The 22,215-nt window shown below is 48.1% G+C and overlaps 1 protein-coding gene and 1 long non-coding RNA gene across 2 annotated transcripts; one reads left to right on the top strand and one right to left on the bottom strand.

Annotated features, from left to right (window-relative positions):
- The first annotated feature begins 905 nt into the window (after nucleotides 1-905).
- On the top strand, nucleotides 906-18,589 carry LOC121817507 (uncharacterized). The gene is made up of 4 exons (XR_006057456.2): nucleotides 906-1,196; nucleotides 5,445-5,522; nucleotides 11,055-11,309; nucleotides 16,704-18,589. It is a non-coding gene; the product is annotated as an uncharacterized LOC121817507 (long non-coding RNA).
- LOC101105611 (pregnancy-associated glycoprotein 2-like) lies at nucleotides 12,062-21,758 on the bottom strand. The gene is made up of 9 exons (XM_004019579.5): nucleotides 21,365-21,758; nucleotides 20,126-20,276; nucleotides 19,172-19,289; nucleotides 18,963-19,081; nucleotides 17,512-17,711; nucleotides 16,488-16,604; nucleotides 14,871-15,015; nucleotides 14,685-14,783; nucleotides 12,062-12,365 (listed from the first exon to the last, which is right to left on the bottom strand). Exons 1-9 carry the CDS (start codon nucleotides 21,415-21,417, stop codon nucleotides 12,207-12,209), a joined length of 1,161 nt encoding a protein of 386 aa, XP_004019628.3. The 5' UTR covers nucleotides 21,418-21,758; the 3' UTR covers nucleotides 12,062-12,206.
- Nucleotides 21,759-22,215: the final 457 nt, after the last annotated feature.

The following is a 22,215-nucleotide window of genomic DNA, read 5'->3' as shown; positions in this document are numbered from 1 at the left end:
GGTTGCAAAGAGCTGGATTCGACTGAGCAACTAACAATTTCACTTTCACAGATTAAGTGAATGAATGAATGAATGACTTTTCCCTTGACGATAGGGGCAAGGGGAGTGAGAAACTTGGCCCCTGATAGCCCCCCTGGTGTGGTCCTTTGAACAGGAAGGGCGTGGGCACTGTAGTCCAAGCTCCCGAGGACACTTGGAAAGCACTGATTAGGCAGTGGTTCCTGGGGGCAGAAATGTAGCCATGTAGAGTCCCGGGAAGGGACAGGCGAAGCTAGGAACCTCAACCCTAGCCTCCCGCGACCAGTCTGGCCAGCTTTCGGAAAGCGTTCTGATACTTGCTTTTGGGTAAAATGTGAGAGAAGGGCTTGGGGGAGGCAGAAATTCAAAACTGGGCCAAGCAAGAGTTAACTGGAAGCAGAAAAGGAAATGTTTGGAACCTGGGAGGGGGCTGGCGGGGGATGGAGATATTAACCAGGGTATGGAAAATTCCTGAGAACTGGAGCATAACAAGGAATTGGCTTGAAGTCCCACAGCAGGGACAAAGGGGCTCTCAGAAAGCCCCCACTGCCCTTGCAGCCCCCGCTCCTCCTCATGGTGCCTCCTCTGAGTCGGTCCTTCCCTGGGCTGCAGAGCAAACCTACTGGAGATGGTGGCCTGGGTGAACCCCACTTGAGGACAGAGGTCAAGGGTCCTTCTGCTGATAATGGGTCCCACCCTGGCGGCCCCCATCTCCTTTGTTCTCCTTATCTCTAACTCCACATCCCTCTGGTGAGCACAGCTCTGGACCCAATCCTCTATGCCTTTTCTGATCCAATCTCATTCGATGTAGGTAGGCCCTGTTCTTTGTTTCAGTGACCTGGGTCCTGGCTTCTGACTGGTGTCTTTATCATGTTTGGTTACAGTGGAGGGAGCTGGGATGTGACTGGAGGGTATTTATTACCCTCCTGCTCCAGATGGACAAATCCATTCTTAAGGCAGCCAGGCCCTCCTGGCCTAAAAAGCCTGCGGCAGCAGCAGCTTCAGGCAACTTCGTGCCTTGGCGGAGGTGAGGAATGAGGCTGCAGTCTACATGGAAGGCTTTACCATCTTCTTACGCCCTGCTGCCTGCCTCGCACCACTCACCGTGGCTGTGTTCCCGAGCACCCATCACTTCATTTGCCTTATTCATCTCGTCATCCATTCATTCTACATTCCAGGTAGTAAGCTCAACAGAGATGAACTGGCTGTGAATTTTTCTCTTAACAGGTTCACATCTGAATGGGAGGGATACGACCCAATTTAAAATCCCTATAAGACAGAAAGGGCTTCCCTGGTGGCTCAGATGGTAAAGAATCCGCCTGCAATGCAGGAGACCCGGGTTCAATCCCTGGGTCAGGAAGATCCCCTGGAGAAGGAAATAGCAACCCACTCCAGTATTCTTTGAGAATAACTATGGACAGAGGAGCCTGGTGGGCTACGGTCCATGGGGTCACAAAGAGTCGGACACAATTGAGCAACTAACACACACGTGCATAAGACAGAAATGACAGTGCTAGTTAACGAGCGCAGGATACTGAGAAGAGATGCCATGGGTCATTTAGAAAAAGGAGCTCACTTCCAGAGTGCCTCTAGGAGGTTGCCATGGGCGAGGAGGCATTCAAGCTGTCTTAATAATATTCGGATTGGAAGTTAAAACCCCTCGGGGGAAATCACATTTTCATAGGGATCTGCACTTGGCACCCATTGGACTAAGTGTTGAGCGGTAGACACCCGAGCTGACCCTGTGGAATGAGCTTTGGATGGCTGAGTTAGGGAGAGGAGGGTTCTAAGGCCAGCTGGAGGCACTGAAATCACGCTGCTGGTATACAGGCAACACCAGCCACTCACGTTATCATTCTCAGCAGGAGGCGGGCCTGGTGTTATGGGGAGTGGAGCCCTAGGCCTGCCTTCTCTGGCTTCTCTGCCCCAGGTTGCAGACCCCATGGATGGCCCAGGGAAGGCTGCAGGCAGACCCCTAGAGATGGGTCATATGGGCGGCCACAGTGAATGGAGGGAAGGAGGTGTACAGTTTTCAGTCCAAGGCTGAGAGCTGGGACTTGGGCTGAAACAGCTTGCCTTCCAATCTTCCGGCAGGTCAGCCGGGGCTGTCTGAGTTCTCCCAGTGGGCCAGCCTTCTCTGCCTCTGGGACTTGGCACATGCTATTCCCTTTGAATGTGCTTCTTTCTCCTCACCGGGTGTAGGGGTCAGAGTCCTTGCAGAAAACAGGTGACCAGCCAGAGGTTTCACCAAAGAGACTCAGGGAGGGGCTGTGTACAGAGGAGTGGGCAGGGTGACCCTAAAGAGGGATGTGGAGGGGCACAGGAGCCAAAGGTGGTGGTGGGGGGCAGGGAGGGGGCAGCAACCAAAACCTGGGGCTCTGAAGGCAGAGGGATGCAGCGGCCAGGAGCACAGGGAGTATCGGCCCCCTCCCTGCCTTCCGATCTCCACTAGGGCTTCTAGGACCACCCTAGGGACCTGTGGGCAGCTTCCTGGGCTCTGAGCAGGGCAGATCCCCGAGAAAGAATTTGGAGATGGAGGGAAAAAAGGGCCCCTGCGCCATCCCCTCTGTTGTCCTGTGACTCTCTCGTCCCTCTGGCATCAAGCTCATGGGGCCTGACCACCAGCAGTGGACTGTGAGCCTAGGATGGGAGCAGGGTCATCCCAGGCTTTCACCACAGCGCCTGCCTCCGCCTGGCCGAGAGCCTGGAGTACACAGTATGCAAAGACGGAGCCTATGAACACACGTCAGACCCTGCTTCTGCCCCTGCCTCCATGTTAGTGACCTTGAGTGACCTTTCTGTGAGCCTCCCTGCCCTCATTTATAAAAAGGGGCGTTAACATCCAATCTGTTGGGTCACAGATAGAGTGAAATAGGTCCACAGTTGGCAGCAGACAAATGGAGAGCTCTTCTCTTCTCACTTCTGCTGTGGGAAGGAGAGACATGTGATCGTGTTTGTGGCCAAAGTTCCAGAACAATGTTGTTGTTGTTAGTCACCAAGTCACGTCCAAGTCCTTTTCGACCACCAGGGAAGGTCTGGAACAACAGTAAGAGAGATGAAATCACTCATAACTTCCTTTTCCTAAAAAAGACAATTCTTTTCTTTGTTTTTAAATTTCTTATTGAAGAATAGTTGGTTTCAGTTCAGTCGCTCAGTCGTGCGACTCTCTGTGACCCCGTGGACTGCAGCACGCCGGGCCTCCCTGTCCATCACCAACTCCTGGAGCATGCTCAGACTCATGTCCACTGAGTCAGTGATGCCATCCAACCGTCTCATCCTCTGTCATCCCCTTCTCCTCCTGCCTTCAATCTTTCCCAGCATCAGGGTCTTTTCCAGTGAGTCAGTTCTTCATATCAGGTGGCCAAAGTATTGGAGCTTTAGTTTCAGCATCAGTCCTTCCAATGAATATTCAGGACTGATTTCCTTTAGTTGGTTTACAATGCAACTAACTGCATTAATTTCTGCTGTAATTGTAGTAAAGTGATTGAGTTATGCACAGATATATTTTCTTTCTTCATAATGGTTTATCACAGGATACTGAATACAGCTTCTGTGCCATACAGTCCATGCATGCTCAGTCTCCCAGTCATGTCCGACTCTTTGCAAACCCCTGGACTATAGCCAGGGGGTCTCCCCGACCCAGGGGTTGAACCTGCGTCTTCTGCATTGGCAGGCGGATTCTTCGCCACTGAGACACCTGGGAAGCCCCATGCTATACAGTAGGATCTTGTTTATCCATCCTCGTTATAATAGCTTGAATCTGCTAATCCCAAACTCCCAATCCATCCACCCCCCACTTCCCGAACCCCTGGCAACCACAAATCCGTTCTCTATGCTTGTGCTTCTGTTTCTGCTTGCTAGATAGGGTTTGTTTCTATCATAGTTTAGATTCCACATATAAGTGATAGCATATGTTATTTGTCTTTCTATTTCTGCTAAGGTAAACCTTTTCTTTTGAAAGATATTCCCCCTCCCTTTTCTATTGGTTCAGTTCAGTTCAGTTCAGTCGCTCAGTCGTGTCCAACTCTTTGCGACCCCATGAACCGCAGCACGCCAGGCCTCCCTGTCCATCGCCAACTCCCGGAGTTCACCCAGACCCATGTCTATCGAGTCAGCGGTGCCATCCAATGATCTCATCCTCTGTCGTCCCCTTCTCCTCCTGCCCCCAATTCCTCCCAGCATCAGGGTCTTTTCAAATGAGTCGGCTCTTTGCATCAGGTGGCCAAAGTATTGGAGTTTCAGCTTCAACATCAGTCCTTTCAATGAACACCCAGGACTGATCTCCTTCAGAATGGACTGGTTGGATCTCCTTGCAGTCCAAGGGACTCTCAAGAGTCTTGTACAACACCACAGTTCAAAAGCATCAATTCTTTGGTGCTCAGCTTTCTTTATAGTCCAATTCTCACATTCGTACATGAACATTTAAAATTTTAAAAGACTACTTTTAATTTTTTTAGTTCGTTGACTATGCCATGTGGCATGCAGGATCCTGATGCCCTGACCAATAATGGAACCCGTGCTCCCTTGCCGTGTGAGCTCAGAGTTTTAGCCACTGGACCACCAAGGAAGACCCTAAAAAACTTTTTATTTTGAAAAATTTCAAATCTACAGAAAAATTACAACTACAGGGCCACAAACTCCCATATATACTTTACCCAGATTCACCTACTATTGATGTTTTACCATATTTATTGTTTCTATACACACACACACACACACACACACACACACACACTGTTATTTATTATCATTTTGCTGTGATAATTTGAATCAATTGCAGGCACTGTGATCTTTACTCCTAAATCTTTATTGATATTCTCCAAAGAACAAAGATATTTACTTATAGAACCATAGCGCAAAAATGAACAGATTCAGAAAATGTAACATTGATGCAATACTATTATCAAATTGTTGTTGTTTAGTCACTAAGCTTTGTCCAACTCTTTGCAACCCCGCAGACTGTAACCCTCCAATCTCCTCTGTCAATGGGATTCTCCAGGCAAGAATACTCGAGTGGGTTGCCATTCCTTTTCCCACCCTTCTTGACCCAGGGATTGAGCCTGCATCTTCTATGTTGCAGGCAAATTCTTTACCACTGAGCTACCGGGGATGCCCTATTGTCTAATACATGGCACACATTCAGTTTTCATCAGTTGTCCTAAAACTGTCCCTTTTAGTGATTTTTCTTCTGCAGGATTTCATCCAGGGTCATATATTGTTTTGGGTTGCCTGGTCACTTCACTCCCCTTCAGTCTGAATGGCTCTTCAGCCTGCCTTTGTTGCTCCTGATGATAACAGTTTCGAAAAGTGTAGGCCACTTTTGCAGAACGTTGTTCAGTTTGGGTTTGTTTGATGTTTTCTTACGGTTCAGTTCAGATTATGTTTCTATTTTTTTTGTCCACGCTGCATGGTGTGTGGGATCTCAGTTCCCTGGCCAGGGATGGGACGTGTCCCCTGCATTGGAAAGTGGAGTCTTCACCCCTGGACCATCAGGGAAGTCCCAGGTAACTTGTTTTTTAGCAGGAATATTATAGAAGCAATGCTGTGTCCTTCTCAGGGCATCATATTGGGAGGTACATAATTGCTGATTCGTCCCTTTATTGGTGACATTAACCTTGATTATTTAGTGAAGGTGGTGTCTCCCACCAAGCTTCTCCACTGTAGTTACTGGGTTGTGATCATGGAGGTATTTGGCAGGGAGATACTTTGCAACTGTGTAAGTAACCTGTGGTCCATCCACTCTTCACCCAAAGTTTAAGCAACCATTGAGGATTTCTGCCTGAATCAGTGACTGAAATGATGGTTATAGAGTTGTAATTTTTAAACTCTGTTGTTTCTTCTACATTTTAAGAATTATTGGACTTCCTGGTGGTACAGAGGATAAGAATCCACTTGCCAATGCAGGGGACACGGGTTCAATCCCTGGTCCGGGAAGATTTCACATGCTGCAAAGTAGGCCATTGCGCCTTAACTACTGAGCCCACGCTTTAGGGACGTGAGCCACAACTGCTGAAGCCTGGGCTTGCAGAGCCTGTGCTCCAAGATAAGAGAAGCCGCCACAGTTAGAAGCCTCTGCACCGCAAGGAAAAGTAACCCGCTTGCCACAACCAGAGAAAAGCCCTTGAGCAGCAACAAAGGCCCAGTGCAGCTGTAAATAAATACTGAAGAAATAGATGTTCTTCAGTAAGGAAGAGATTTCCTTGTTTGTTTATACTTGTATTTATTGATCAGTGTGAGCTCATAGTTTCTGACTTCAGTCAGTCAGTGATAATCCATTATTATCATAATTTTCATGCTGAAATTGTCCCACGTTTGGCCCACTGGAGTTCTTTATGCTGACTCCTGTATTTTTTTGACATGTCTCAAGGTTGTTTTTGTGTTTATGGTGTTATGGGCTGAATTGTGTGTCCCTACCCACCCCCCACTTCCCCCCTGAAAATCTGTATATTGAAGTCCTACCCCCAGTACTTCCGAATGACTGTATTTGGAAGTAGAGATGATTAAGATTAAATGAGGTCACCAGGGTGGGCCCTAATCTAATCTGACGTGTAAGAAGAGGAGATTAGGATATAGACGTGCTCAGAGGAAACACCCCGTGAAAACACAGAGAGATGGCCATCTATACATCGAGGAGAAGAAGCAGCCTTGCAGATACCCTACTCTCAGGCTGCCAGCCTCCAGAATCGTGAGAAAGTAAATGCCTGTTGTGTAAGGTGCCCAGTCTGTGGCATCTGCTATTGGCCTGAACAGACTGGTACAGTTGGCAATGTTCATGTATGTGCTTGGCGCTCAGTCATGTCTGACTCTTGTGACTACATGGACTGTAGCCCATCAGCCTCCTGTGTCCATGGAATTCTCCAGGCAAGAATACTAAAGCGCGTAGCCATTCCCTTCTCCAGGGGATTTTCCCAACCCAGGTATTGAACCCGAGTCTCCGGCACTGCACGCAGATTCTTTACTGTTTGAGCCACCAGGGAAGCAGCAACATTCATGCCTCTCAATTTCACAGAGTTGTACGCAGCATGTACCTATGACACGGTGTTCTCTTAGCCTTGATTGCACTAATACTCATAACCAAGATATTTATTGAGCATCTATGATGTCCTAGATTCTAGCGGAAGCACTGGAGATTCATCAAGGATCGAGACAAACCCAAATCACTGCCCTTGTGTCTCCAGGGAAGGAGACAGATAATTAAAGATAGAGAAAGGATATAGTGTGTGAAGTGGTGCTGCTGGAGGAAAGTGAAAGCAAGGGAGAGGGCAGGGAGGGTTAAGCATTTTAAGTAGAGGAGGGGTCATTTCTCTATTGATTTGAAGGAGGAGAAGAAGGGAGAGTGAGTGTGTTTGTGACCTGAGATTCAGGCTGTAAATTTCTTTATTCGGGCATAGTCCCCTAGAGAGCTAGGAGCTGATTCCTTCCTGGTGATAATTTCCTTGATGTTAGACTCTAAGGTGGTTTCTAACTTTTTACTGCTGCTGCTAAGTCGCTTCAGTTGTGTCCAACTCTGTGCGACCCCGTAGACGGCAGCCTACCAGGCTCCCCCGTCCCTTGGATTCTCCAGGCAAGAACACTGGAGTGGGTTTCCATTTCCTTCTCCAATGCATGAAAGTGAAAAGTGAGAGTGAAGTCGCTCAGTCGTGTCCAACTCTTCACGACCCCATGGACTGCAGCCTACCAGGCTCCTCCATCCATGGGATTTTCCAGGCAAGAGTACTGGAGTGGGGTGCCATCGCGTTCTCCGAACTTTTTACTAGTATATATCAAATCTTTGGGACAATATTTATAGTTAATAAATCATTTATAGATAAATATATATACTTGGAATCCATTTGTCAAAGTGTGATTATCAGGTCTAAAAGTGGGAGAGCTGATGGGAATGGCTTCATATTGCTAAACAGCCTTCCAAGTAGATGAAATCAACTGGCAGGTTCCCCAGCAGAGAGGTCACAGCGGGTGAAATGTGCCTGCAATATCCACTGTGGCCACTAGATGTCAGTCCTTCACCATCTGATGCAGGATGGCTTTTTCTATGGGACTCAATATCGTCTATGGGGTGGCACAGAGTCAGACACGACTGAGGCGGCCTAGCAGCAGCAGCAGCAGCAGCAGCAGCAGCAGCAGCAGCAGCAGCAGCAGCAGCAGCAGCAGCAATATGCTCCAGCAGCCAACTCCACCAAAGAAACGGTCCCTTCTTTGTCGGAAGGCTCTGTATTTTATAGAATAATGCTTAACTTTCTTCTGATCATACATGCCATTCCTGAAAGAACTAAGAAAAGCATAAGGGGAAATATTTTCCAAATTGCTACCACCTTGATAGAAACCATTGTTATACACGTTCGGTCTTCGGCTGGTGTAACAGTGAAATATAGTAACAGCTCATGCTGCTGTGTTTCAGGCGCTGTCCTAAAGGCTTTCCGTAGATTAATTAACTTCATCCTCACTATCGCTCTAGAAGTTTGGGGATTATTCTTTCCTGTTTGTATATATATATGTGAGTATATTATATATGTATGCATATAACTATCTGATTGAGATGCATTTCAAATGTCATAACTTCTATCATTTACAGTGTACAGCTTAGTGATTTTTCATATATTCATGGAGTTATGTAGCCATCATCATGGCTTAAATTTAGAACATTTTCAACACCCCAGAAAGAAGTAATGTACAAATTAGCAGTCAGCCTCTGCTCCCTTCCCTCCAATTAGAAAGGACTACTCATTTTTACTTGGTTTAATTGGAGTATCATTGCTTTACAATGTCGTGTTAGTTTCTGCTGTACAACAACGTGCGTCAGCCTGTATGTATACATAAGACTTTTCATTTTTAAAAAGGTATTTGTTTCTTTATTTATTGTAGCAGTAGGAGAAGAAAGGGGCTACCGAGAATGAAATGATTGGATGGCATCACTGAATCAATGGACATGAGTTTGAGTAAACTCCGGGAGGTAGTGAAGGACAGGGAAGCCTGGCGTGCTGCAGTCCATGGGGTCACAGAGTTGGACACGACTTAATGACTTAACAACAATAACAAACTTTTGACACGAGACCCTTTGCCTTAACAGAAAGTTAAGTGCACAATACAGTATTGTTAATGATAGGCATTAGGCTGTATATCAGATCTCTAGAACTTACTTATCTTGTGTAGCTGAAACTTCATACCATTTGAATAGCAGCTCCTCGTTTTCTCTTCTCCTTAACCCCTGACAACCACCATTTTACTCTCTGCTGCTGTGAATTTGACTATTTTAGAAAACTTTTATGGGTGGAATCATACTGTGTTCATCCTTCTGTGACTGGCTTCTCTCACTTCCCATAACATCCTCCAGGTTCATTCAAATTGTTGAAAATGGCAGGATTTCCTCCTTTTAAAAAGGCTGAATAATATCCATTGTTTGTCTCTACCACGTTTTCTTTATTCATCCAACTGTTGATGGATCCAAGCTGTTTCTGCATCTCGGCTATTGTGGGAAACACTGCCGTGTACATGGCAGGACAAATGTCCCTTTGAGATCATGATTATAATTTTTTTTTTTTTTGGAATAAATACCCAAGCATGGCATTGCTGGACCAAATAGTGATTTTTTAAAAGACTTCTTTTTGGAAAAACCTCAATTCTGTTTGGCAGCAGTTGCACCATTTCACACACCCACCATTGGTGCACAGGGTCCCACATCCTCATTGTACTTGCTACCTTTCGAGTTTTGATAATGACCATCCTCATAGATGTGAGATAGTACTTTATGGTCATTTGACTTGGGTTTTCCTGATGATTAGTGAGGAAGGAACAATCCCTACCCCCAAATATACAGAATAGGAAACTGATTTCCAGGGATGAATTTATTAAGGTCACAACTGGTAGATCTCAGAGGTGGGATCTGAGCCCAGGCAGAACAGCCCCAGGATGCACATGCCTCTGACGATGCTGCACTGTCTTCCACGTGCTCTGCAAGCCTGGGATCATGCTGCTTTGTATTCTGTTCTTTTCTCGCAGTGTCCTACTGGAAGAATTTCTCTTAACATTGATGCTATTTTCAGGCAGTTGGTTGCATGATGGCCTGTCTATGCTATGGATACTATGTTGAATGGACCTTGGAATGTCCCAGTGTTTCCCTTTCGTAAGAGACTCTGAGGAATTCTTTCTTGCTTCCTTATGTTTGTGGGTGCTTCTGATCATAGAAGTGAAAGTCGCTCAGTTGTGTCTGACTCTTGCAATCCCATGGACTATACCGTCCATCTAATCCTCCAGGCCAGAGTACTGGAGCTGCTTTTCTCTTCTCCAGGGGATCTTCCAGCCCAGGGATCAAACTCACGTCTCCCACATAGAAGGCGGATTCTTTATCAGCTGAGCCACAAGGGAAGCCCAATAGCTTCACATAAATATTAGAAGCAAAATTTCATGGACATAAGGCCACAGGTATATTTAGGACAAATCATCTCCAAAAAGATTGAACAAATTTACACTCTTAGAAGAAGTGTTCATGACCTACCTTTTTCTTGTTTTTTTTTTTTTTTTTTTGACCTTTTCTCTCACCAAAGTCTAATAATCTATGGTCTACAATTTGTAAAGGATAAAAGTGGAGGTTGGGGGAAGATAGTTGCTTTGAAGATCAGAATTCATCCTCAAGCTGGTGGCGCAGGCTGCAAATACAGAACCTCAGGACCAGGGGGCTCATTAACAGACTCCAGCTCCAGCCCTGGTCTTAGGCTGCTCTAGGGGAGCAAAGCCTGACCTTCTCCAGTTGATACTATGCAGTAGCCGTGCTGAGACCACGTATGTGTTCTGACATGGATGAAGCAATGTGTCCCTGAGAAGTATCTACTAATTCACCCATTCATTTACTCAATGTGCGTTACTTGAGGGCCTGCTATGTGCCTCACCAGTGCTGGAGCCAGAAGACTGAAGAAGGCTTCTTTCCATCGGTACAATGGGGGTTATGCCTTGCCAGGACTCCTTGGGGGTCAGTAAGATTTAGCGTCTGTAATTAACCTGAGTTATCATTCTAACTTTTGTTGGTGGTTTCTCATCGACAGAATTGTTGCTTATGGTTCCATGAAGACTACCTGGAAAATGAGTTGGAGAGACTGTTCACTCGAGTCTTCATTTAGCTCACTTCACAGTATTTACTGTTAAAACAAAGAACCACCAGTTCCACGCTCACCTCTTCCCCATTTATCAGCTTTGCACCCAGTCTGCTCTCACTCCCTCAAACCAGTCATAATCCAGCATCACCTCAGAGGAGCCAGACACAAGTACCGGTGGATGTATGGCCGATCTGCACACAGATGGTACCTGCAGGGTTTACGGGTGTGTTTCAGGGTTGGGGGGACAAGCCAGAAGGCAGTGCCCCTCCCCTTGTCCCATGCCAGCCATTTCCTGTCTCCCTGAAGAGGAAGTTCTTTATTCCTGCGGTCTCCCGCCTACACCTCTGTTGTTTCTCCATCTGTGAGATGGTCTAGAACATCCCCCTGTCACTTCTTTGGGCTGCCTTTCCCCAGTTTCAACCACGTGCTTCTGCAGAAATCTGTCAATCATGTTTGCTGTGGGGGCAGGGCCACATGATCAACTGAGCCAGGCACAGGGCCCCATGCCCCTGCCAGGATGGTTGGTCCGGTGCTGGACACATGCTCTGATGTGGCCTATTCAGAGCCCTCCCTGGAACCCTGATGTCTTCTGGGCTTCTTTCTTTACTGATTAGTTGTCTTAGAGAGATAAAATCCTGGGGCAGGCAGCTTCAGACTCCCTCACTAGGTGTAGAGGCCTGAGAGAAGAAAGCTGTCAGGTAAGAGAATCAATGATGAGAGAAGAGAAACAGCCAGGGAGAGAAAGAGTGAGCTGACGACTTTGGATTTCTTGGGTCCAGTCTCTGAGATCTTTACATCTCTGGTTCCTGCATCCCAGACCCTCAATGTCCTTCCAATAAGTCTCCCCTTTTCTTGAAGCCTGTTGGAGCTGGGCTCCTCTCACTTGATTCTAGATCCTGCCGGGTTATGATGCATATCCCAGACCCAAAGAGAGGCATCCATTCATATCAGCACCATTGAGATGAATCTTTTATTCTTTACTGAGAATAGGGCTTTGCAGAGCATCAAGCATGGTTCACCAGCATCCCTGGGTGGGATGGCCCTGCATATGAGTGAGTGTGTGTTTGTCTGGCCCTGATTGATTCCTGTAGTAGCCCAATTTCACGCTGCAGGAGCCAGGCCAATCCTGTTATTTCCTCGGTCATAAACTGAAAAATACAGCCTCAGGAAGACATCACCCAGGATCCAGTTCTCCGAGGTTCCGAAATGGTTCGTCTCTGTGCCCCCTTGAAAGCTGAGAAAGCAGATCTCCTGAGAAAGCTGGGAAAGACAGAAATACACACCAGTCAGCCTGAGCCCTTACCTGTCACCCCCCTCAATATCCAGAGCAGACAGGTTTTCCATTTTCCTTTGGGAGGAATCAAGCGTTTCTCTCAGCAACTGCAGAAGTGGGGGTACAGGAACAAGAAGGGCCGAAACACGTGGCTGTCAGGACAGGGGGGTGGGGAGGGGAGGATTGGGAGTTTTGGATTATCAGATGCTAACTAATATATGTGTGCTTAGTCGCTCAATTGTGTCCAACTCTTGTGACCCCATAGAGTGTAGCCCGCCAGACTCCTCTGTCCATGGGATTCTCCAGGCAAGAATCCTGGAGTGGGTTGCCATTTCCTTCTTCAGGGGATCTTCCTGACCCAGGAATCAAACCCAGGTCTCCTGCACTGCAGGTAGACGCTTTATTGATTGAACTACGAGGGAGGCCCACAGTTAAACAACAAAGTCCTACTGTATGACACAGGAAACTGTATTCAGTAACCTGTGATAAACTGTAACAGAAAAGAATATGAAGAAGAGTATGGATATACTTGTATATATAAAACTGAGCGACTTTGATGTATAGCAGAAATTAACACAACGTCGTAAACCAGCTGTATTTCAATGCATGTGTGTTAGTTGCGCAGCTGTGTATGACTCTGCGACCCCACAGACTGTAGCCCTCCAGGCTCCTCTGTCCTTGTGATTCTCCAGGCAAGGATACTGCAGTGGGTAGCCATTCCCTTCTCCAGGGGATCTTCCCGACCCAGGGATCAAACCTGGGTCTCCTGCATTGCAAACAGCTTCCTTACTATCTGAGCCACCAGGGAAGCCCAATATTTCAATAAGTTTTATTTAAAAGCTACAAGAATGGCCTGTAGTTCCCCTCACACTCTAAGTTTCCTTCATTATGACCCCAATCGCTGTTTTCTCTGCGGAGAATGGCTGTTCTTCTCTCCATTCCCCACAACCCATTCTTTTTCTAAAAATTTTAAAATTTTGAATTGGAGTATAGGTAATTAACACTATTGTGATAGTTGCAGATGGACTGCAAAGGGACTCAGCCATACACATACATATATCCATTCTCCTCCAAACTCCCCTCCCATCCAGGCTGCCACATAGTACCCAGCAGAGTTCCCTGTGCTACACAGTAAGTTGTTTTTGGTTATCCATTTTAAATATAGCAGTGCCCACAACTGGCTATACTGCGCTAAGACCTTCTAGGGCTTCCCTGGTGGCTCAGCGGTAAAGAATCAGCTTGCAATGCCAGAGACTTAAGAGACATTGGTTCGATCTCTGGGTTGCAAAGATCTCCTGGAGGAGATCATGGCAACCTATTCCAGTATTCTTGCCTGGAGAATCCCCATGGACAGAGGAGCCTGCCGGGCTATGGTCTATAGAGTGGCAGAGTTGGACACAATTGAAGCGACATAGCATGCACACAGACCCTCTAGGGAGCCTTCCTGACCCACTCTCCTGCTCCTGGGATGCTCCAGGCTGGCTTCGGTGACTTACCCTGGTGCTCCTCTGTCTGCAGCTGCCCTTAGCACAGCCCCCGGGGTTCCATTTGCACAGAATCCAGTGTAGATTCTACTTGACCAAGCAGACCTCCTCATGCCTCTGTGAGGCTGGGGGTTTAGAATCACTGCAATTCCCTGTCTTCCTCAAAGCCTTCTTTGAGCCCATCAGCTTGCTCTGAACTCCCATAGGGAGCTGACATAAAGTCTTAACCCTGTGCTGGGGCTGTGCAGTCACTGTGCTTCCTTTATGCACCTTAGCATCCAGCCTTCCCCACAGAGGGGTCTGGTGCCCCAACTCACTGTGAGGGCAAGGCGAAGCTGCAGCCAAGGACAAGGGTGACCTTGTAATTTATCATCCCAACCCGCACACTTTCGAGAAGGGAAGAGAGACTGTTAGTCACTATACGGGGACAGGACATGGGGACTGTTTCCAGCCAAACCTTCCCTTGTCACTTGGCTTATTTCAGGGATTACTAGAATTGACTTTCCGTGTTCGTGCATCTGAGGGCTCTGGTTGAACTGAGGCTTTGTGAGGCAGAGGCCCTTAGTGTTCCCCTCTCCTTGTGCCAGGCATGATGCCAGGAAGGGGTGTTGTCTCCACGTTTATTTCAGGAGGATGAATGTCCCAGACTGCCCTTTACTCTCACGTGGTTGGTTTTGTGGGAGGCACTGGCCCAGCCACAGGGGCTCAGTAGCATCTGCAATGGCGTGACCTGGCCTGCAGAGGGCGCCCTCCTCCTAGCAGCAGCCCAAGGGTTCCTGCAAGTCCCAGTTTGAGAGCCAGCCCCCAGCGTTGCCCTCTCACCCTCTGGACGTAGTAGTCAGGGGGCACAGGGTAGACGATGCCGTTGATGGTGAGGAGGAGCGTAGGCAGACTATTGACGACATCACATGAAAGCACTTGCTGTAAGACAGAGAGGAAGACAGGTGGGCCCCGGTGATCCTAGGTGTGGAGAGAGCCCAGGAGGGAGGCTGTGGCGTGACCCTTCACCTGGTCATCCAGAATAGGCTTGGGGTTGATGAGCTTCAAGATGTCAGTGACCAGGTGAGTTGGCCCAACCAGCAACGAGGTCCCAGTATCCACAATGGCCTGACATCCGTGGGAACAACCAACCACTTTCCCATTTATGGTCATGCTGAGAGAAAGTGGGACAAAGCAGGCACCAGGTCACTCCGAAGTCTCCCCCACGACTGCCCCTCCCTGACTGTCCCTGAACAGCCCTTCAGCTCTTGCCCGGACTCTGCTGTCCTTTGTTCTGGTCACATCCCCCTTTTGACTTCCTTTCAGTTCTTGAATGTACCAGGTTCTTTCATGTCTCAGGGCCTGGGAACATGCTGGTCACCTTCTTAGACAATCCCCTCTGTCTAGCGAATTTCTGTTCATCTTCCAGGTTCCAGTTTAATTGTCACTTTGTCAGGGAGGCCTTCCCCCCAGACTAGATCGGGCTCCTGTCTTGGCTGCTCTCTGTAGACACTTCTTCGTGTCTAGCATGTACCAAAGTAGTAATTCGTTACGTGTGTGAGTTGTTTCACGTCCAGCTGCCTTATTAGGTGCATAGGCAAGCTGTATCCTTAGTGCCTCCCTAGATGCCCAGCATATGGCAGATGCGTAACGTGTGTTTGTGGGATGAATGAATGAAAAAATGAAAGAGGAGCACCCAGAGACCCGTGTCTGTCATGTGACCAATAGTAGGTCAACCCACACAGTGAGGTGGGAGGCTCCCCGGGGCAGCAGGTGCTTACAGTGGGGATGGGGGAGATGCAGGCTGCCCTGGGAGAGGGTGTGTCCCATCACCGCCCCCTGCCCCGGCTCAGACATTGAGGCCCAGGTCAGAAGAGCATAGCCAATCCAGGGGGCCTCCGAAGGACAGTAAAGCTTTTGTCTGAGGATATCATAGAGAATCCCATTAATTATTGCCCCTTGTTCTCAGCTTCCTGATTTGGTCACAGCCCCTGCCCAACTGTGCCCCCAGTTTGGGCAGTAAGTAGCACTGTTCACGTGGGGTGTCTCTTTCTATAAGTTGCTCTCAGGTCTCAAGATTTCAGCCACCCTCTCTCCACCGCTGGGAAACTTTTCCCTGAGGAGACCAGATTTTCCGGGTTGTCCTGGACTTTTTCTCTATTTCAGCTGACAATTCTGTATACTGAGGACCCCCTTGTTCCTGGGTGGCCCTGCTCAGTAGGTCATCTTAATACAATCCTGTTCAGGTTGGTGAAATTCCCCCGATCCTCTTTTCACCACACTCTAGGGTCCTCTAACCAGGCTCCCCACCTCACAGCACAGGGGTGCAGCCCTCCCCCTGCTGCCCAGGCCTCTCTGGACCCTTTTAGGACCCTGGTGAGAGGGCTGGTCAGGAGCCCTGGGGCACCTGTGAACCCATAGGTGATGTTTGTATCTGTGTTTGTGTGTCTGTGTGTGTGCTTGTGTGTGTCTGTGTGCCCGTGTGTGTTTATACGTGTCTCTGTATGTGTTTTTATGTGTGTCTTTGTGGGTGGAGTGTATGTCTCTGAGGGACAGTATCTGTGCGTGCATTTGTGTGTGTCTGCTAGTGTTCCTGTTCACGTGTGGGAGCATCACTTGGGGTGACTCTTGGAGGGGGAGACTTACCTGCTCATGGCTACCTGCCAGAAGCTGGCTTGGGTCACTGGTACCCACTGGAGTTTTCCCTTGTGGTAGGTGTGGTCCACACCACCAAACATCACCGTGCTGATGTTTCCTGGCCGGCTGAGGAGAGAAGGATGAGGGGGGCTCATTGGAGGAGAGAAACGCCAGGCACTGTCTTCTGCATCCATCAGAGGCACTATTATGGCCCCCATTTTACAGATGCAAAGACTGAGGCTCGGAGGGACTGAGTACCCGACCAAGGTCAGTCACCATCTGATGAGTGTCAGAGAAGAGGTTTGAAGCTGGGCAACCTGGACTGCATCCGACCACCCATCCTTCTGAAGAGGACCTGGTCCCCTCCAGCTACCTGAGTGCCCAGATATACCATCAGAGGACTTCATGCTGGAAGGGTCTGGCTTCCTTATTTCTAGCCTTTCAGTTTTCATAAAAGTCAAGGCTTGAGGGTGTTATGGCATAGGTTCAGGGTCACCCAGGGTTGGTTTCACTGGCCTGTCCCCTGTGCCATCCATGGGACTCCAGATTCAGCAGGCCCCCCCACCTCTTCTCTCCCTGTCTTAAAATTCCTAGTATATTTTGAACACAGGGCCCCATGTTTTCATTTTGCACTGGCTCCTGCAAACTGTGTAGCTGGTCCTGTGTTCCCAGTAAATTGTTAGTCAGGAAGGAGCATTCCTGCTATCTCTCTCCTTCCTTCCATATAAAATTTGTCAGCAAATCCTGTTGCTTCTTCCTTCAATCCATTTCCTGACATCTTCCATTGCTCTCCCTCTTATCTCCACTGCCTTAGACCAAGCCACTGCTCTTGAGCCCAAGAGCACGGTTATGTTCCAGCGAAACTTAATTTAGAAAAACCAGTGATGGGGCCAGATGTGACCCTGAGGCTGTAGTTCTCCTGAGTTAGACTATCTATCATGAAATTTCTGGATCAGGTAGTCTATAATTTTTCATGCAGCTGCAAGCATTGTACAGCTAATTTGAAGAGAGATCTGGTCTACCTCAGACTTACGAGCTCAAGTAGAAGGCAAAGACTGGCTCAGAAATGATTTTGTGGTTCTTCAGGTTGTCGAAGACTGGGGTGGTGCCTCGGACGGCGAGGTTGGGGTAGGCCAAGCCCAGGATGCCATCATAAGGTACTTGTTCCAGGACCCCACTTGACTGATTCTGGCTCAAGCCAAAAATCTGGTTCGTGATGACAAGGTCCCCGATCTGTGGGAGAGGAGAGTGTTCCAATATAATGTTTTGGGAAATGGGGCTGGTATTGGGCTGGGGAGGACATAGCATTGCAGAGAAGTGAGACCTGGCTATGCCCTGGGTTAATATCAGATGGTTAGATCAAGCTGGGACAGGAACTTGGTTTCCATTGGTGTGGGGCTGTGTATTTTAATTACATCTACTTCTCAGAACTGCAAACACCATCTGAGTCAAATTGCTTCATGCCTTCTGTACAGGTGGGGCAACAGGACAGGACTGAATGGTGCCCCCTTGTGGACAAAGCGAGTAGGGAGCCGAGTAGCCTTCCCTTTGGCATCACTATGATCTAATGACAGAAATGGGCTGAATTCATTGTAATGTACTGTGGATTATGCATCTGCCCAGAAAGACAGAAGCCCCTTACACAATATCGCTGGCAGGGCTCTTATGAAAGCTCTGCCTGGAAAACAGGCTTTTTTGTGAGCACTTGTGTGTGAGTGCCTGTGTGTGTGAGAGACAGAGAGAGAGAGCCAAGGGCGAGCACACTCAGGCACTTGGGGGAGGTGAGAGGTAGTTTCTATTAGACTCTCAAAGGCCCCCTAGAGTGAGAATCCATTTATCAGGCCCCTCCCACATCTGTGACTTCTGCTTTACCTGCCTGGATACCTGAAATCCTGGGCTGCCCCCAGGGACCCCAGATCAGTTTTAACCTCTTCCCAAATGCCCATGCCTGCTTGAGTCCTGACTGGCCAGCCCAGCTCCACCGTTTACCACATGTGTGACCTTGGCCATGCCCTTGCTCTCTGCACCTCAGGTCCCTCACCTGTATCACGAGCTGATCATAGTACCTGCTGCATGGGTCGCTACCCGATTAAACAAGTTATTACTGTGAACGTGCCTGGTAGAGTTTCTGAGAATATAAAAGTCAATGGTTTATCCCCCCCCCCCCCCCCCCACCACCTCCCTACTCCCAGCAAAATGAACCTTGGGCTGCTCACAGGCAAAGGGGCTGCAAATCCACCCCCCAAGCCACTGTCTGGGTTAGCCACTGTGGGATCTTGTGTGTCTGCAGGGATGCTGTCTCCCCAGGCAAAGGTCCTACACAGCAGGTGACCAGCCACTAGGGGACTTTGGGAAGTGGTCGTGTTTGATGGGGCCACAAGAGAAAACTCCAGTGGGTACCTTCCCAGCTGGTCCTGCATCTGTTTTGTAAGCAGTGGTGACTCCCAGGGCCAGCTCTGACTCAGCCCCTGGTTTCCACGTTACCTGAATGGTGTCACGGCCAAGAACCCCTTTCATGCTCCCAGAGCCGTAGATGAGTTCGATTTTCTGGTCCAAACGCTGGAAGGTGGTGGACTTCTGAGGGTTGAATCTCTTATGTGTAGCTGCCGACACAAGAGATGGGTATCTGTCAGGTGCCAAGATGGAGAAGGGGGGAGGGGGAGGACAGGATGGGTGGGGGGCTGGGCACTCACAGCAGGAGGGACTTCGGCAGTCTACAGAGGGCACCCACAAGTCAGAAGAACCGGTGTCAAAGTTGACCTGGAACTCTTGAGGAGGTGTTCCAATGGTGATATTACCAAAGTAGACAATCTACAGGGGCCGGGGAGAGGAGTTAAGGGCAGACCTGGCTGCCTGGATACCCCCCGATTCCTGGAGTACTGCCTCCCTCTGGGCATCCCAGGTCTCCAGAAATCACTTTCCAACTGCCCCCACCCCCAGCCTCTGCTCAGACCAGTCCCTTCATTTGAGGAGCTCTGCAGCTCTCCTCTTTAAGGCCCAGTCTTGGTGCCTCCTCCTCCAGGTGGCCTTCCTAGGTCACCCCAGGCCACTCCCTCTAAACTCAGACCATGTACTGTCAACAGCACACAGGTGGCCCTTTCGTTTGACATGTATTTAATCTTTGCCTCTCTCTCAGCCTAGCCTGTGCATTGTTGAAGAAGATAAAGCTCTTTTTTTTTTTCTTTTAATCACTGTAGTGTTAATTTTTTATGATCTCACATGCCGTAGGGGCTCAGTAACTTTTTACTGGCGTCATTCCCGGATCTTTAGAGGGTGAACTTTCTCTGCCTGGGTTTCACATTTGATGCAGTTGGCTTTACATTTTGATCAGTCATGGCTCACGCTTCATCTGTAACTGAGTGGCTCGCTTTGTTCAGAAAGAACAGTTTCTCTCAAATTACTGCCACATCTTTAACACAGAAATGGATGTTTACCTGCCCCCTGGTCATGCTGGACCCAGTCACCACAGACCAAGAGCTGAAGGTGAGAGTGACTTCTCCTCTGGGAACGGGGTCCCTTTCCCCCCGTGTTTCCGCCTCTTGCAGAAGCCCCACCCCAATCTCCCACCTCACCCCTCCAGATGAACCCCAGTGCTAGGCCAGACCAGCAGGAGGCGCTGTGGAACACCATCCTCCCAACACACTCACATTCTGGAAATTCCTCAGTCGGTGAGAAGAGAATTTTTTGTCAGGATCAGAATTCTGGGACACGCTGTGAGACTGTTCATCCAAGAATTTTCCCAGCAATTGTTTTTCCCTGATAGCTCCTTGCGTGGTCTTTATCTTCGTTAGAGGGATTCTTTCACCGCGCGTGGGGAAAAGGAAGCAAGAAAGGGGAAGTCAGCTGTCCCTGTTATAGTATGACTGTCATGCTTGACATTGTCATGGCACTTTGTAATTTTTAAGCCTTTTTATGTGTCATCTTTATTATTAGAATGCTATGCAGAGACTACGGCAAAGACCTAGGTCTGACTACCAGCTCTGTCGTGCAATCTTGGGTGAGCTGTATGACCATTTGGAGTCTCAATTTCTCTATTGGTAAAAAGGTGAAATGTAATAATCCTCACCCCCACCCCCCATACCCAATGTTTTAGGTATTAAGTGAGATGATGGATATAATGTTTCTAATATACAGGAAGTCTCAACAGTGACAGCCATTGCTGTTGCCATCCCACTGTATCTTTTTTCAAAGAATCCCAGGGAGTGACGTAGAAGGGGATCATCATCCTGTTTTTACAGGGGAAGAAAGGAAGTGCAGGGAGTTTGTGACTTGTTTGTGGTCATACAGCTTTGTTAGAGATAAAACAGTATAGAATTAGCCCTCCTTGTCTTCCTCCAGGGCTCTAGCAGAAAAGATGGATGAGAGAAAATGTCAGGGGATGGAGAATAAATTAGAGAAATTAAGAGTCTAGAGAAGTAAGGAAGAATCAAAATAGAAAAAAAACAGAGACTTCCGCATGCACAGAGATATCAAGAGATGGTGAGAAAAAAAAGAGAGATACACAAATGAAGACACTGACACATACACTCAGAAATGGAGAGAGAGCAGAGAGAAGACCTAGAAGCAAATGCAAGAGAAATGCTGTTTCAGAGGACCACACATACAATTGCACAGGTTGTGCACTGAACAATTCCAAGAAGTGCCATTTTTACATAGGTCATGAGGTGATTGGCATCCGCAGAGTTGTGCAACCCTGGAGGTGTACCCCAAGACGCCTGGGCCCCACAGTGCCCATGACAAGAGTCTCATCAATACGTGAGAATTGATCTTTAAGGCTGCCAGAGAATAACTACTTTCTCTTCTTACCCTGGTGGGTGGAAGAATAAGAGGATGACAAGAGAAATCCCAAAAAGAGAGATGATGCCACTAATAGTCCCTGTACTTACTTGACTATGCACTCTGAGAGGGCCACCAGCCCGAGAATCACAAGCCACTTCATGCTTCTTTCCTGATTTCAAGTACTCAGGGAATATCGAGTTCTGAGCTTGCAGTGGTGAACAGGAGCTCCTAGTTATATATACTCTGACCTGCCCTAATTGTCCCCTTTAGGCTAATGGTAGATCTGATAAGAAACATGAACCTTTCCATAAAATCTTTACTTCTATCAGTCTCTGTGTGTATTCGACTTGGAAAATTCTCAAAATACAGAGAGACTTCTGTAATTTCTTCCTTGAGGCTTGGATGGAAGATTAAAGTAAGCTAAGAGTGGCAAAACTCTTGCCAATTGGGACACAAAACACTGCGAATAATGTGATAAAAGTAAATGCTGGCGGCCATGCTAGACATTCGTGATCTCATGTGGTCTCTCTCGACACTTCACGAGATGTGCATGGCTGTGCTCAGTTGGGGAGGAGATTGCTGGGAGGAAAAAAAGGTCAAATGGCAAAGTGAAGACTTTAGGGGCAGCCCAGTGACATTTGAGTGACTAGGTAGAGGAACATTGGCACAGATCAGGGGCACCTTTGATGCCAGTCTGTGTCAAAGATCTCGACTAGAGCAGTATTACAACTACACGGTTTCAGTATTGGAAGAAATGTGATGCAGGCATCCACAAGATACTATATCATCCAGTAAACATACAAGGAGAGCCCTGTGTGCTGGGGTCTGGCTAGGATGCTGAAGCGTCAGTCATATAAGACACAGGTGGTCCGTATCCTCAGGGGCTAGCAGTCTAGGGCAGTTCTCACAAACTCGTGGCCCAGGAGGCAAGATAAAGGATGGAAGGGTGGGTGGGCAT

This window comes from Ovis aries, chromosome 21 (genome assembly GCF_016772045.2).
Source record: "Ovis aries strain OAR_USU_Benz2616 breed Rambouillet chromosome 21, ARS-UI_Ramb_v3.0, whole genome shotgun sequence".
In the NCBI taxonomy this organism is placed as follows: Eukaryota; Metazoa; Chordata; class Mammalia; order Artiodactyla; family Bovidae; genus Ovis; species Ovis aries.
This window is presented reverse-complemented; position numbering and strand designations above follow the sequence as displayed.